This window comes from Portunus trituberculatus, chromosome 36 (genome assembly GCF_017591435.1).
Source record: "Portunus trituberculatus isolate SZX2019 chromosome 36, ASM1759143v1, whole genome shotgun sequence".
Classification (NCBI taxonomy): domain Eukaryota; kingdom Metazoa; phylum Arthropoda; class Malacostraca; order Decapoda; family Portunidae; genus Portunus; species Portunus trituberculatus.
The window spans coordinates 272708-288824 of NC_059290.1; the positions used below are offsets into that span (position 1 = coordinate 272708).

The 16117-nt window shown below is 43.9% G+C and overlaps 1 protein-coding gene across 2 annotated transcripts in view; it reads right to left on the reverse strand.

Annotated features, from left to right (window-relative positions):
• LOC123513693 (complex I assembly factor ACAD9, mitochondrial-like) overlaps positions 1 to 16117 on the reverse strand; it is an 86555-nt gene that overhangs the window by 40317 nt on the left and 30121 nt on the right. For both annotated transcript variants that reach the window (XM_045271053.1, XM_045271054.1), the window contains one exon: positions 13609 to 13737. In XM_045271053.1, the coding sequence (XP_045126988.1) occupies positions 13609 to 13737 (129 nt within the window). The remainder of the gene's footprint in view (positions 1 to 13608; positions 13738 to 16117) is intronic.

Here is a 16117-nt window from a genome sequence, read left to right on the forward strand (position 1 = left end):
AAGGTCTCTCACCGAAGCTGCAGAGCCCCTGGGAGGGCCATACACTGTCATCGAGAAGGTGTCGGAGGTAACCTTCCGTATTTGTCGAGGACAACACGGGAAGCTCAAGATGATTCATGCTGACTGACTGTGGAGATACCACGGGCCGGGGAAGTTCACCTGGGGCCAAGCCCGTGTGACAGCAGCAGTGAGGAGGAGGAAGCTGCCCTTGCCATAGTAGCAGAGGACGTAACGGGGCCTGACGCCGGCCTCGTGGGCAGCGAGAACGGTGGAGCAGGAACGAACGGGGATGAGGAAGCTGAGTCAGGAGTGGGTGACTCACCGCCAGCCGCCGCCCGCCGCCCACCCGCCAGCGTCGACCACCACGGAGATTGCAGGACTATATTCTAGATGAGGAAACAGATTTGAGTAGCTAGGATGTAAAATGTGGAGGACGAGACTAGGGAAATAGTCGAGACGACTATTTATGTGGGAGGGGGCAGTGTTGCGAAGGTGTATTGCAGCAGCCTCCCAGATATGTACGTGTGCCTGTGTGAGTGTGGAGCAGCGTCATAAGAGAGTACATATGGGTAGTACATATGAGTACATATGTGCAGACTTTAGCTAAAGGGTGAGCGAGGTGTTGGTTGCTCGTGTTTATGAAACTGTCACACCTTAATGGAAGGGACGCTGAGCTAGGCCTCCATGACGGAGGAGATGTGACCCCGGAGGTCACGGGAGATAAGTGTGTGTGTGTGTGTGTGTGTGTGTGTGTGTGTATGGGTGAGGGCACTGGCCAGCCCTGGGATAATTGTCATACGGTACCGTGTAAATAAAGGCATGCATGTGTGAATTGCTTGTAGCCAGCATTATCAGGGATATATTGGTAATTAGCGGTTAAGGTAGATAGCGTTACCTAATAAGCTGAAATAGACTCGTAAGGACATTGCCTGGCAGGTGCGACGGCACAGGAGGCGTGGTTTGTGGGGCACTGTGTGGCACCGACGAGGACAGAGGACAGGAGTGTAGCAAGAGACCTCGAAGGAACAAGTCGTACTCTGGGGAGCAGTCAGAGAGTGAACGAGAGACAGAGAGACAGTGAAGTGCCTGACGAACTAACAAAGTGTTACCCGTACTTTGTTGCCGCCCCTGCCCGTCCTGTGTGCCGCCGCCACCTGTTCCCGGTGACTCGTGTATAGTTGCTGTAATATAGAGAAATAAGGAAGAAGTGTTTCCTTCTCCCCACTCTGTGTGACTGAGCTGAGTGAGAGTGGGTGCTATAGAAGCAGACAGCCAGGCCTGAGAGAGCGATCTGCCCGCCGCTCCACCCCAGCCGCGCCGCGCCACCCAGGTAAAGTCCTTCTCCCTGACACACACGCCCCGAATCCCGAGAAGATTGTGAGGCGTCCCCTCCCTGAAGAAGAAGCTGAAGGAGGGTCGCAGCACATATATATATATATATATATATATATATATATATATATATATATATATATATATATATATATATATATATATATATATATATATATATATATATATATATATATATATATATATATATATATATATATATATATATATATATATATATATATATATTCATTAGTAATTCACTATCACTCACTGCCACGGAGTCCAGGTTATCCTCATGGCATGAGTGTATATGAATACTAAGATATGATATCCATTATAGCAGGCAATAGAGGAGTGAAAACAAATTTAATATCGTGGTGAAAGACAACACGCCAAGCTAAAAAGGTCACAAGAAGAAGAAAAAGCGGCAAAGTCGATGGAGTCTCCACCGTCTGTGGCCGATCTCATCATCTCTGCTTTATTTTTTTGGTATTCCATGTAAGATTTCACTTTAAGCATTACAAAACAATCCTTTCTTTGGGGCAAGGTTTGTAAAAAGCTAATAGAAATGTTGTTTTGTGAACATTGATGCATATATAAGACAGTAACACCACCTCCAGAGGTGGTGTTCCCAGCAACCTCAGAGCAACCTCGTCACCGTCCCTCTAAGCGTTCATGGAAGCCATTTCGCGGCAGGAGGTTGCTCTGAGGTTGTTAAAGAATCTTGGATCCAGCTCCAGGAGCGCTAGAGACAGGCGGGGAGCCAGACAATCACAGCGAAGCTGCCGCGTTCGGTCCCTCACCCGGCAATTTCAATCTCAGAAAATTCACTAAAACGGATGTGGTTGTACGTTATGCGGACATTTTGGTCTAACTTTATATAGTACGTTAAACGGGAAATTTGTTAGACGAACGTTCGTTAAGCGGAGTATTATATATATATATATATATATATATATATATATATATATATATATATATATATATATATATATATATATTGTTGTCACTGTCGGGCAGAAACAAAGCATGCGTAATTTTAAGGTACAGTAATACTCCGCTTAACGAACAGGATAGCGGGTGTCAAAGCTGTTCGTAGAGCGAAAATTCATTAAGAGGACGTAATTTTCTCATAGAAATGGAAATTGGGGGGGATGCGTTCTGGGCTGGTCCCCAACATACCACATGGGTAAAAAAAAAAAAAAAAAAATATATATATATATATATATATATATATATATATATATATATATATATATATATATATATATATATATATATATATATATATATATATATATATATATATATATATATATATATATATATATATATATATATATATATATATATATATATACACATTTGGCAGCATATTGGGCCATCATTGTACCACTACTTTTATGATGTCATATGAGTCATTGGAAGTTAGAGGAGCTACGTACAAATTCTCTCACATTCTCGCATTATGTTCACAAAATAACATTTCTATTAGCTTTTTACAAACCTTGTCCCCAAGAAAAGATTGTTTTGTAATGCATAAAGTGAAATCTTACATGGAATACCAAAAAATAAAGCAGAGATGAGATGAGCCACAGACGAAGCGAGAGACTCGCGGCCACTCGGCCGCTTCTTCTTCTTGTGACCCTTTTAGCCTGCATGTTGTCTTTCCCCATATTTGTTTCCACACCTCTATTGCGTGCTATAATGGATATCATATCTTAGTATTCATATACGCTCATGCCATGAGGATAACGTTGACTCCGTGGCACTGAGTGATAGTGAATTACTAATGAAATACCGCGTATTTCATTAGTAATTCACTATCACTCAGTGCCATGGAGTCAAGGTTATCCTCGTGGTATGAGCGTATATGAATACTAAGATATGATATCCATTATAGCAGGCAATAGAGGAGTGGAAACAAATATCATGGGGAAAGACAACACGCAGGTTAAAAGGGTCACAAGAAGAAGAAGAAGCGGCCGAGTGGCCGCGATTCTCCCGCTTCGTCTGTGGCTCATCTCATCTCTGCTTTATTTTTTGGTATTCCATGTAAGATATCACTTTATGCATTACAAAACAATCCTTTTTTGGGGACAAGGTTTGTAAAAAGTTAATAGAAATGTTGTTTTGTGAACATAAATGCATATATAAGACAGTAACCTCAGAGCAACCTGATAGCAACCTTGTCACCGTCCCTCTTTGCGTTCATGGATGCCATTTCGCTGGAAGAGGTTGCTCTGACGTTGTTAAAGAATCTTGGATATAAACGGCTTCAATATAGCTTCAAAGACTGTCTGAGTAGCTTCAACACAGCTGCAAAGACGGAAAATGGCGGCTTCAATATAGCTAAAAAGAGAACCATCGAAGTGCCAAAGTGAAGAGCCACAGACTCCCACTCAGGTTTGAGGAACAAAGATGGACAAAGAAACACCACTGAAAGAAGTCACGACCAAGAGCACACAAGATTCTCCTGGAACTGCCCCTGAAGAGCTGGAAGATATCAACGTTATAGCCACGTCAGATGATCCCAGACAGCTGCCTCTCAAACAATAGAAGGCAGGTGGAGAAGCCAGCACGGTTACTGAACGGTATCGACAGACATACGAACAGATGGAAGAAATGATGAGACTAGCACAAACGTTCATGGAACGCTTTAAGGAACTTGGTGGACTAGTGCTTACGAGCAGAGTTACTCCCGATGAGGGACAAGGAAGAGCCTTGGTGCAGAAGCAGGGGGAGGAACTCGACCAGGGGGAGAGTGACAACGACCAAGGAAGGACAAGGGAAGAGCTGGAGGATGGACCTTCTGGAGTCATTCCTATACGACACCCGGTGCAGAGGTACGATGGTCCACGAGGGAGTGGCCTGTCACTGGAGCTATGTAAGGGAGAAAGGGAGAGTGAGATGGGAACAAGCGGCAAGCAGAGCATATCGCGGTCCATTGAAACCGTTAGGAGTGAAAAAAATGATGAGCACTATGAAACTGCAATGCCTATCGAACCCCAGGTTTACAGGAGGAACTTATGGTGACTATTGCCAGTTTAAAGATGCCTTTCTAGACTATGTGGATGCCGCGGCCGTATCGGATAGAACGAAGCTCAGACTGCTCATTGAGGCCTACGAGGGACCTGTCAAAGAAGCTCTACACGGAAAAAAGCGTGTACGAGATCCAAAGGAAGGCTATAGACAAGCCCTCGAAGTGTTAGATCAAGCACACGGTGATACGTTGATGTATGTCTGAGAACTTACTCAAAGGGTCCACTATGGCACAAACATGGATCTACATGAGACCCAAAATCTCGCCAACTTGACACATGATCTTGTAAACTGTGTGTCTGTCATACGAGGACTAGGACAGTTGAAAGAAGTGGATACTGACGATGCAATGTGTCACATTGCCGAAAGATTCGAGGGTAAACTCAGAGACGAATACAACGCACAAGTGTATGCTTACGCAAAGAACCATTGTGGAGCTTTCCCAGGTGTAGAATGGTTACAGAGCTTCCTTCAGGACATGCTGACCAGGTCACAAACGACGGCTAAGCTACAGAAGAAAGACATGATGAGCGAGGGTCAAAACAAAGCTGCCGCATCCTCCTCCTCCCAGAAGAAGAAGCAGATCAGTTTAACGATGGCAACGAAGGAAGAAGGACGAAATACGGATACATGTCCTTTGTGTGAGGATGCACACTCTCTGCACGAGTGTCGAGCATTCCTTGGGATGTTAGTAAAAGCAAGATCAACATACATCAGAGATGAAAGACGATGTTATGCCTGTCTTCAACAAGGTCACCGCATGTCGGAGTGTTGACTACGTGAACCATGCGGAGTTGAAGGTTGCAGTCGTAGCCACTCACCCCTCTTACACTTCATCACCCCTAGGACATCAGGTAACTCATGAGGAATGAAGAGATCTGGTGACTGGCGGAATAAACCACAAGGTAACAAACAACGAAAGACGCAATTTAACAACTGCGCTCCTGATGCATCGATGATCAATGTAGAAATCAAGGGAGAAGATGGCAGAGGTGAACGGAGAATCACCATGATGGCGAAAGAACAGGACCATGAATGGCGTGACAAACCCATGGCCAGCAGTGACACCCATGAGGAACAAAAAAATACAAGTGCCATGTGACAGAAAGGTCACAACAGTATTGCCCTCCCTATAATGTGGGTGTCTGTGAGGACAAGACTGAATAACGGAGTGAGTACCCTAACGGGGGCCCTGTTAGATACAAGCAGTGACAGAACCTACTGTACCAAGAGCCTGGCTTCTGAGATACAAGCCAAGAGGCACCCGTGTTCCTTTTCAGTGGATACAATACTAGGTGAGTTGGGAGAGATCCGTCCAGGGATGAAGGCTGAAGAGATAAATATAGTTGTGGATAGCTTGGGTACCAGAAGACGGAAGTCCATCACGATTCCTCGAACATTAGTTGTGAACTATCTCCCGAAAACATTAGTGAAAGCAGTTGCCAAACCGGATAATGTAGCAGAATGGTCACACCTTAAGGGTATCCCACCAAGTCGAACACCGAGCAGGATAGAGTTGGTGATAGGTATGGACGCACCCCAAGCCTTTATACCTCTGGAAGTGAGGACAGGAAAGTCCGGAGATGCCTTCGCGATGCGCACTTGTCTGGGTTGGACTGTTAATGGGCCCACGAGAGTGAATGGATTGGCGGTTCACAGCAGTGAATGCCGCTCCCTTGTCGCAAAGACCGAGACCCATCTGGAAGGACAGATTAAGGCCATATGGAACCAAGACTTTGTGTGTAAAGAGGAAGGAGCTTCTTTGGTTGAAGACAAAAGAGTTATCAATTTGTGGTCAAGGACAATTGATACCGTTAAGGACCATTACCAACTTCCTATGCCATTCCGAGGAGAGGGTCCATGACTACCAGACAACAGGGAACTCGCTGTACACTGCTTGCGAGAGCTTATGACGCGTCTTCAACAATGCCCAAACCTGCTTGATAGATACGACAAAGAAATGCACCAGTTAGTAGAAGCAGGTTATGCAAAAAGGCTTCCACGACCAACACATACTGGAAGGCCTGGAAAGATCTGGTACTTACCTCATCACCCGGTCCTGAACCAGAACAAACCAGGGAAGGTGAGGATAGTATTTGATTGTGTAGCGACCTACCACTCTATCTCCTTAAATAGCCAAGTAATGCAAGGGCCGGACCTCAACAACAAGCTGACGGGCGTCCTTCTTAGGTTTCGGCACCATAAGATAGCTCTCATGGCTGACATTGAATCTATGTTTCACCAAGTGAAGGTGGTGCCGGAAGATCATGACCTCCTCCAGTTCCTTTGGTGGATGGATGGTGACTAGACACGAGAATCCGCCACCTACCGGATAACAGTACATCTCTTTGGCGGAGTTTGGAGTCCGTCTTGTGCTGGATATGCACTCCAGCGGACATTCAAGGATTATGGACAAGAGGTCACCGAAGACGTTGAACGTGCCTGACACAGCTTTTATGTCGATGATCTCCTAATCTCTGTACCCTCTCCAGACAAAGCCATAAAGATGACGCATCAACTCCGACGAGTCTTGAGTAAAAGAGGTTTCAGGCTGACAAAATGAATCTGCAATGATAAGTCAATACTCAACACCATACCTCAAACAGAGAGAGCCGCAGGAGTGAGAGAGATCACCCTCAAGGACGGCCGACTACCCTCTGAGAGGGCGCTGGGAATCCTTTGGGACCTAGAGGCAGATGAACTTGCTGTTTGAGTCCAAACGCCACAAAAACCGGAAACGAAGAGAGGTCTTTTAAGCATGATCAGTTCTATATATGACCCTTTGGGTGTCTTGGCTCCTGTGCTTATCAGAGCAAAATTGATTTTCCAAGACGAATGTAGAAGACAAGCAGGATGGGACGAACCTCTGACTGAGCCGAACGTAGCCTTGTGGAGGAGATGGCTGGGCGATTGGAATGGGCGAGAAGAAATCCGGATCCCAAGGTGCTACTGGCCAGAGAGGATATCACCTCTACGTACAGCTCAAATGCATAATTTCTGTGATGCCTCACAACAGGCGTATGGAACAGTGTCCTACCTGAGATTGACGGACAAAGACAGACACCACCACATAACCTTTCTGTTCGGCAAAGCCAAACTAGCACCAATGAGGCAACAGACAATTCCGCGATTAGAATTATGTGCAGCCACGATGGCGGCTCGGATTGACAGACAATTGAAACAAGAACTAGACCTCGAAATGGTGGACTCGGTGTTTTGGACGGACAGCATGGCAGTTCTTCAATACATACGAAACACTGAGAGACGCTTCCACACTTTCGTAGCCAACAGAGTGGCTACCATAAGTGAATACTCAAACATCTGTCAATGGCGCCACGTTAGGTCGACACTCAATCCAGCAGAGGATGCTAGCCGTGGAATACTGGGAAGTGAACTGCATAATGAGTGTCGATGGATCCAAGGCCCCACATTCTTTGCCTTGAAGGAAGAAGATTGGCCACTGACAACACTAACAATCCCAGATATTACGACTGATGATCCGGAAGTGAAGAAAGCTTCCGTATGTTTGGCGACTACAGCAGCAGGAAGGGATAGTGACATCATAAAGACATTGTGGGAGCAGTACTCATCATGGTATCGGTTACGGAAAACCGTTGCATGGCTCAGACGGTTCATACAATGGTGCATAGTAAGATCCAACAAGACTGCATGTGACAAAGGCCAGTTGTCAGTAGGAGAAATGGAAAAGGCTCGTCTGGCAATTCTACAGGCTATGCAACTAAGACGCTTTCCTCAAGAGGTGAGCCTGTTAAAAAGGGGGCGACAAATTACTACTGGCCCTTTTATATAGACTAGAGCCTTATCTAGATGACGAAGGATTGTTACGAGTAGGGGGTAGACTAGACTATGCTATCCTCCATCCAGACCACAAGAACCCCATCTTGCTCCCTAGAGATGGATTTATCACAGAGCTCATAATCAGGAACGTACACTCGATAAGGTCTGGTCACTCGAGGTGAGAACACACCTTGGCCGTGTTGCGAGAGGATACTGGATACCGAAGGGACGCCTCACTATCGACAAGATCCTCCGCACGTGTGTAATCTGCCGACGATGTAAGTGGAAACCGCTAGAACAGAAGCAAGCAATCCTGCCCGAGGATCACCTCATACCAGGAGAGAGGCCATTCACTTACACGGGAACAGACTGCTTCGGACCTTTCATAGTGAAACGAGGCCGGACACAGGCAAAAAGATGGGGTTGTCTCTTCACATGCCTGACCTCTCGTGTCATACACTTGGAAGTTCTCCCTTCACTGGACGCAGACTCATTCATCAACGTGTTAAGTAGGTTCAGTTCCCACAGAGGAACCCCAAGACGCCTGAGGTCTGACAATGGGACGAACATGGTAGGCGCTCACAGAGAATTGCGGGAGGCAAAAAACAATTGGAACGACAGCAAACGGATGAGAGATACACTCCTACAATAACAGATAGAATGGGAGGTCATCCCACCTGCAGCCCCTCACATGGGTGGAGTCTGGGAACGTCAAATCCGCACTGTAAAGAAAGTGCTCTTAGCAGTGGTTGGTAATCAGATGCTGGATGATGAACGACTTTCCACCTTTTTCTGCATCGTGGAAGAGATAATAAATAGGCGTCCCATCACCCCAGTCTCAGACGACCCAAAAGATCTAGAAGCACTCACACCCCTCCACCTTCTCCAATTGGATGGCAATACACTAATGCCCAGGAATGACATATCTGTGGCAGAGACATACCGAAGACGATGGAAACATGCACAGTTCCTGGCAGATCATTTCTGGAAACAATGGGTGAAGGAATATTTACCAACCCTACACTAGAGGCAGAAAGCCATTAAGAGCCACTGCAACCTGAAAGTCGGTGACGTGGTCATCGTAGCAGGACACCCCCTCCCAAAAAGTCAGTGGTTATTGGGGAGAGTCCTCGAAACAATGCCTAGCGCAGACAGCGTTGTGCGAAAGGCCAAAGTGCAGACAAAGGAGTCAGTATTAGTGCTCCCAATTACAAAACTCTGTCTGCTGGAAGGGGTCGGGAGTCCCTGAAGGTGTATTTCGGGCGAAGCCTGACAGGGGGAGTGTAATCGCTGTGGCGCAGAAACAAAGCATGTGTAATTTTAAGGTACTGGATTAAGAGTAAAATGTGTCATAAGGATAGTACACAATGAGTACATATAGGAGTAAAGGTGAGAAGTATACATCACAAAACTGTCGGCCATTAATGGAAGGGATGCTGAGCTGGGCCTACATGACCTCCTCCCAAAATATCTATCCATTGTGGAGCATCTGTCGGCAATACTGAGATTACAGATCTTGTTTTTTGCTGATGATACAGTAATCTTTGCTGAGTCACTGGAGGTTCTGGTAATGGCTCTAGAAGCACTGCATGAGGAGGCAAAGCCCTTGGGACTCCAGGTTTCCTGGCCCAAGACCAAGGTTCAGGTGTTCGGAAGCTTACTAGATGAAACAGTATAGTCCGTCCATGCATGTGGTGAAGACATTGACATCTCTGAAAACTTCACATACCTTGGTAGTGTACTGCGTAATGACAGTGGGTCGATTCAGAAAGTTGTACGGCGGATTGGCCTGGCCTGGCCCACAGTGTTATGGACTCGCTCAACACGAGTATTTGGTGTTGTCAGTACCTGCGTAGATGGGTGAAGATTTAGATCATCAAGTCACCAGTGATCCCTGTCTTACTCTGTGGTTGTGAGATATGGACGCTGAACACTGATCTGAAGAGGCGAATTGATATGTCTTTGGTACTAGATGTTTTCTCAGGATCATTGGATACCACAATTAAGACATTGTGTCAAACCAGCGATTGCTCCATAGACTGATTCGAGGCTGATTACCAGCATAGTCCGTCAACGCCAACTATGACTACATGGGCATGTGGCACGCTGTCCAGAAGCTGATCCCGCATATCGGGTTGTCTCTGAAAGGGATACGATTTGGTCCATTTTTTGTTTTGAGATACGAGTCGTGCTTAGGAATGTTGCTGCTAGTCGGCAGCTCGGCGCATTGGTCCAATCTCAGCTGAGCTAGTATCTACGTATTTCCTGTGGATCTCATGTACAGTAAGGCCTCGCTATACAGTACATATGCGTTCCTGAAAACCTTACCATAAATCGAAATTACCGTATACCGAACCCATTATAACATGTAATAGTAGGGAATGCGTTCCAGCACGTCAAAAGTCACCTATACAGAAATGAAAATACATGAAAATAGTCATTAAAAAAAAGTAAAGTACTGCACAAAAAAAATAAACAGAAAATATTTTTATTTACCTTTCACTCGCCATGTATTCTATCAGATGATGTCCCTCCAGAGGCTACGGGACAGTAGGGATTTTAGCCCTTACTCATCTTCCGCTGAGTGGGCAGTGAGGATAAGACGTCGTCGTAGATGGAGGACTGTTCTTTTCTTTTCTTTTTTCATCATAGATTTCTTGATAAATCTTGACACTTTTCTCTACGTCATGAGCCACTTTGCTACTCCTGGCAGGATTTGGGTCACGTTTCTTCAGGGTTTCCAGAGCTTTTTCGATACCACCAAGACATTCTCTAAAAATTTTGATGTCCAGGCCACGCACACGTTCTTCCTCGTCTTCCTATTTTTCTGCCTCCTGTGATGCCTTATCTAGCTCTATAAGTTCATCTTTTGAGAGAGATTCAGCATGGCTTTCCAAAAGATCTTGAACATTATCATCAACTTCATCGAAGCCAGCCCTATGCCACAGATTTACTCGTACTATGTTATTTCTGATCGCACCAATGTTGTCTTCAGCGAAGCCTGGGAAGTCATGCGCGCATTCTGGCCATACTTTATTCCACACCAACTTCATGGTAGACGTCTTCACTTCGTCCTAAGATGACTTGATGTCATCTAAGGCATGGTTGATGTTATACGACTTCCACCATTCCTTGATAGTGGGCTTGCCAGGCCCATCTGTGCTCTTTATCAGTTATAGCATGGTTCGCTGGTGGTAGTAGGCTTTAAATGTTTGCCATAATTATTATGAATATATTTGTGCTTACAATAGACCCTTCAAAATTCCACTTATTCATCTAATTAGTAATGCATGTAAGTAATAAGTAATGAAGTTAAAAAAAAAGAGGGGGGGGGGTTGGAGGGGAAGAGATAACAAGCTCCAAGGGTGGTCAAGTTGAAGTCAGTACAGTGAGTGGCGGGCCGGTGTCACATGCCAAAGTGTGGCCCGTGACAAAGTGTTTAGTTGCGTCTTCTGCGCATGCGCGGCCCGGGAGCGAACGACAGACACTATATATTATGTCATGCCTATAGCTATGACAGAATGTGACAAGTGATATTGTGTGAATTTAAACAATTCGATTTCTTTTTTTTCTTTTTTTTTTATATTACAGTAGCCATTGGCTTTCAGCATGTATCGGTGGAAAGACTAGTGCCTCACTATGGTAGAAAAAGAACCAAAGAGCAGAAATATCACTATTTGTTTGATATGGGTGGCCTAAAATATGCTGTGACTGAAAACAGCGTTAATATAGCTCATTTTTCAATGATACACTAAACATGGGCCTTGAAATGTATGTTATACCTTCTCCATAATCCCGTTGGATGCTTCCATGCCACACTTTGTCACAGCAGGCTGCGGCGTCGTCTACTCCCGGATCGCGCATGCGCAGAAGACGCATCTAAACACTTTGTCACAGCCACACTATATCACGGGACACCGGTGTAGCGTGGATGACGTCATCACCCCTGCTCCCCCGCTCTAGGCCCTCTCGGATGACATAAGCAGATACCGTATCTGTGAATTTTTCTTACCGTATATCGAATCGAGGGTAGTACTTTCCAAATATCGTAACTGTGAATTTACCGGATAAAGAACTACCGTATAACGAGGACTTACTGTACTGTGATGGTTCTTTCAAGATTTTCACACTATTTACTTACCTATTTTTTGTTTAAATAAAGTGTAGTTTTAATTTAATGTTTACATGTGAATGGTGCCTGTATCCCTTCCTCCCTCCCTCCTTCTCCACTATTCACCACCATTAACTGAAAACGTTTGTCTCAAAAGCAATAACACTAAATAAGCTTTTCCTTTTATTCTATATATTTTCATGCATTGATAAAGTATACATGTGTACATATCTGAAAAGTCGAAACAAATTTCTCCCATCTCTGAGACTGCCTCACTCCTTCACCAACACTTACCACCACTGAGGAAGGCAGCAATGTAAACAAACCTCTGCAGTGGTGGCAGCGTAGCCTCTATCCTCTTTTTTTCTTTCTCTCGCACCTAGTTGAAACTTCATTTATTCTATGAATAACGTTTACTGGGTCATCAATGAGCTCCTCAGTGATTACTAGAGCAGCCAGTCTGGAGATACAGTAATGTCCTGTGGAATGCACCCTTCCAAAATAAATATACTTTATAAAAGCAGTTTAATTACCTATTTATATTCTCTTTTGTTATGTTTTATATATCTACACGATGATTATTGTTTACAAATACCTTTATCTTACCTAAAAGCAAGTAAATAAAAATTAGGATGCTGTTTTTGTTGAGGGTGGATAGATTAATGGCATTTCAATGCATTTCGAAGGGAAAATTATCTTGAGATACGAGCATTTTGAGATATGAGCTCCTTCACTGAAAGAATTAAACACATATCTTAGAGTCCACCAGTGGTCTAAAATGTTTTTCTTAATTCATTTTTTGTCATAACATGATACGCAACAAGTTCAGAGCGCTTTTTAGTATCGATTTCAATGGGGAGCGCTCTATACTTTTTGGATACTGTATAAATGTGAATTGCCATTATTTGATAATTCACTGTGGTGTCATAAAGCTGGGAAGTGTCAAACAAGTAGTGCCAAATTGTCATATGGATCCAACTACTTGTTGATAATATATTCACAAAATATAATGATTTATAGGAACTGAAATAGATCATAAGATGCTTTTATATTTGAAGGATGCCATGCAAAGGCGTGGAGAGAGAGAGAGAGAGAGAGAGAGAGAGAGAGAGAGAGAGAGAGAGAGAGAGAGAGAGAGAGAGAGAGAGAGAGAGAGAGAGAGAGCGCCAGAACAATTACACCACTCCCAAGATAGTGTGACATAAGAACTAAAATTTTACCATCATCATTATTATTCATACTAAGCAACAATGACTGCATAAAAAACAATTGCAACTGTGTCACAAGGCAATAAGGGCAGCAGATGAGCCCTGCGACCTCACCTTGGCTGCATCACCAGGAGGACCAATCATTCTCTCCATGCTGAACTCCCCCTCCACCAGCAAAGGGCCCGAGTTGTTGGCATGCATACCCAGTGCACTCCAGTCATCTGTGTTTGCTCGTACTTCATCCTGTGGAAGTGAGAAAGGGTGCATATCTTAAGATGCTCAAATATTGAGTCTCCACTGTATAATTTAGTGTGTGTGTGTGTGTGTGTGTGTGTGTGTGTGTATATATATATATATATATATATATATATATATATATATATATATATATATATATATATATATATATATATATATATATATATATATATATATATATATATATACACTAAATAAGATATGTTATTTGTGTAATATATGTTATGTATACTTGTAGAGGATTTGACTGTGCCCCATGGTATACTTAGATGTGGTCTAGTTAGGAAAGGAGTTAGTGTGTGACTTGTCCCTTGCAAGACACCACACCTTGGCTTGAGGGTGATGCGAGTGTGAGCGACTGATGATGGAAGTTAGCAAGTACTTACAATATACACATACATACATGTATTTTTGTAACATATGGCCATGTGTAGTAAGTGAATTACATTTTGAAAATCCACAGAACCCTGCCTCTTTTCTCTTGTCCTCCTATTGCTGTATATCCCACATCCATCAGCACAACTCCATAGCCTCTATCTGTGACTGCTCAGCCCCTACTCTTCACAAAGGTGAGGCAGTGTAGTTCTTAATGCTACACTGATGTGGACATTTAATTCATAAAGGAGGTCGAGAAAGTCTATTCATGTAATGATAATAAGGAGGAACCTCTCCAAGATTTTATCACTTGCTACGGCCTGCCCGTAACATACTCCACTACCATCCCCTCCTCCGCTTGTTACCTCGTTCGCCACCTCTCCGCCTACCCTTCCACGTCACTGTCTCGTGAACCTTCCACGCCACCGTCTCATGAACCCTCCACGTCACCGTCTCATGAAGCCCCGCTACTGTCCCGAAGTTGGATTCACGCGGCCCCATTCGACTCCACCGGAAGTGTTAAGCCAGCTCTTGGCTTTCTGGAAGTCAAGTCGAGGTCTAGGCCTCAACCAGTGAACACAACGCCTCTTGGGACTACCGTGGGATCAACCATCACCCAGCACTTCACCACTGCGACACCTCATAAGTATCACTTCCTCTCGTCCCGTGTTTTCCACATTGCCTCCATATAGGATTAGGATTATTGTTAGGTATTAAGTTGGGTTCTTTATTTTTTTATTTATTTCTGTGTTATATATACATATGTGTATGTCATTTTCCTGTGTTTCATGTTATATATATGTTTCATGTTATATATATGTGTGTCAGTTTAATTATGGGTTATTAAAATAGCTTTTTAAAGTGCCCCCTTTGCATTTCCTCACCAGTTGAACCTGCAGTGTTTTTTTTATTGTTATTGTTCACCGGCTCCCCGATGCCAATCTTACCCGTTTAACCGGTGAACGTAACAATTGGCGACCTTGACAGGACCATTATAACCCATGTTCAGTGTTCCATTTTTCCAGTGACTTTTTTTCTGTGATTACATTATTTTTTCTTGTGTTTGTGTGGTGTTGTGACTTTGATGTGTTTTTTCTGTGACTTACTCTGTGTGTGGTTTAAATTTACCTTTGTGCGATCAAGTGGCTCCTTTTGGGTTAAAAGTGCTTCGTGACTTTCATTGGTATCGCATAGCAGTGGTAGAGCAGGAAACCAGGTAGAAAGGCGTGTTCACCGATAGCACTTATCTCTATTTTTGCACATAGGCAGGTGTGTAATAAGTGTTATCCAAGTGTTGGGATCATCATATGTTCATGCGAACCCTCAATCCCCTCACTTCGCGGATCATTTTTCTCGCTAGTTAGAATCGGCCATTTTAACTAGTCTCTCAGACTAATCCGCCTCCTTATCAATAACAAGTCTCAGTACAATTCGCTCCTCACTCTCAAGTCTCGTAACTAGAGTAATCCGGATCCCTCTTAATGCCGTAATTCTCTAGTTTACCCCTCATTAGTGATTGTACTCATAAGTGTTTACTTAAGTATAATCTAGGTAATTTCAAGGTTGCCTTTATTATCACTCTGCCAAGTTCCTCACTTAAGTAATTCGCTTATCATTTTTGTTGTTGTTGTTTAACATCTATTTAATATGGCTTCCGCTCAGTTTAACGTTGAAAGTTTTTGTGCCGACCCTTCTCTGGAACAACTTAAAGGTGCTAATATAAAAGAGGACCAATGGAAGACCATCGCTAAACATTTTGATGTTCCCATCACGTCTCAGATGACTAAAGAGGTCATTAAGAATGTAGTTGTTGAACATCTAGTGCAAGAAGGTCAGTTGCTAGGATATGCCATAGAAGAGTTAACTCCCATGTCAGCCTCTACGAGGACTATAATACACAGTCCCCAGGAAGAACAGGATAAGAGTAGGATAAGTCAGTGGGAAATTGAGAAGCTTAAACTAGAATACCGGATGCATGAAAAACAAATGC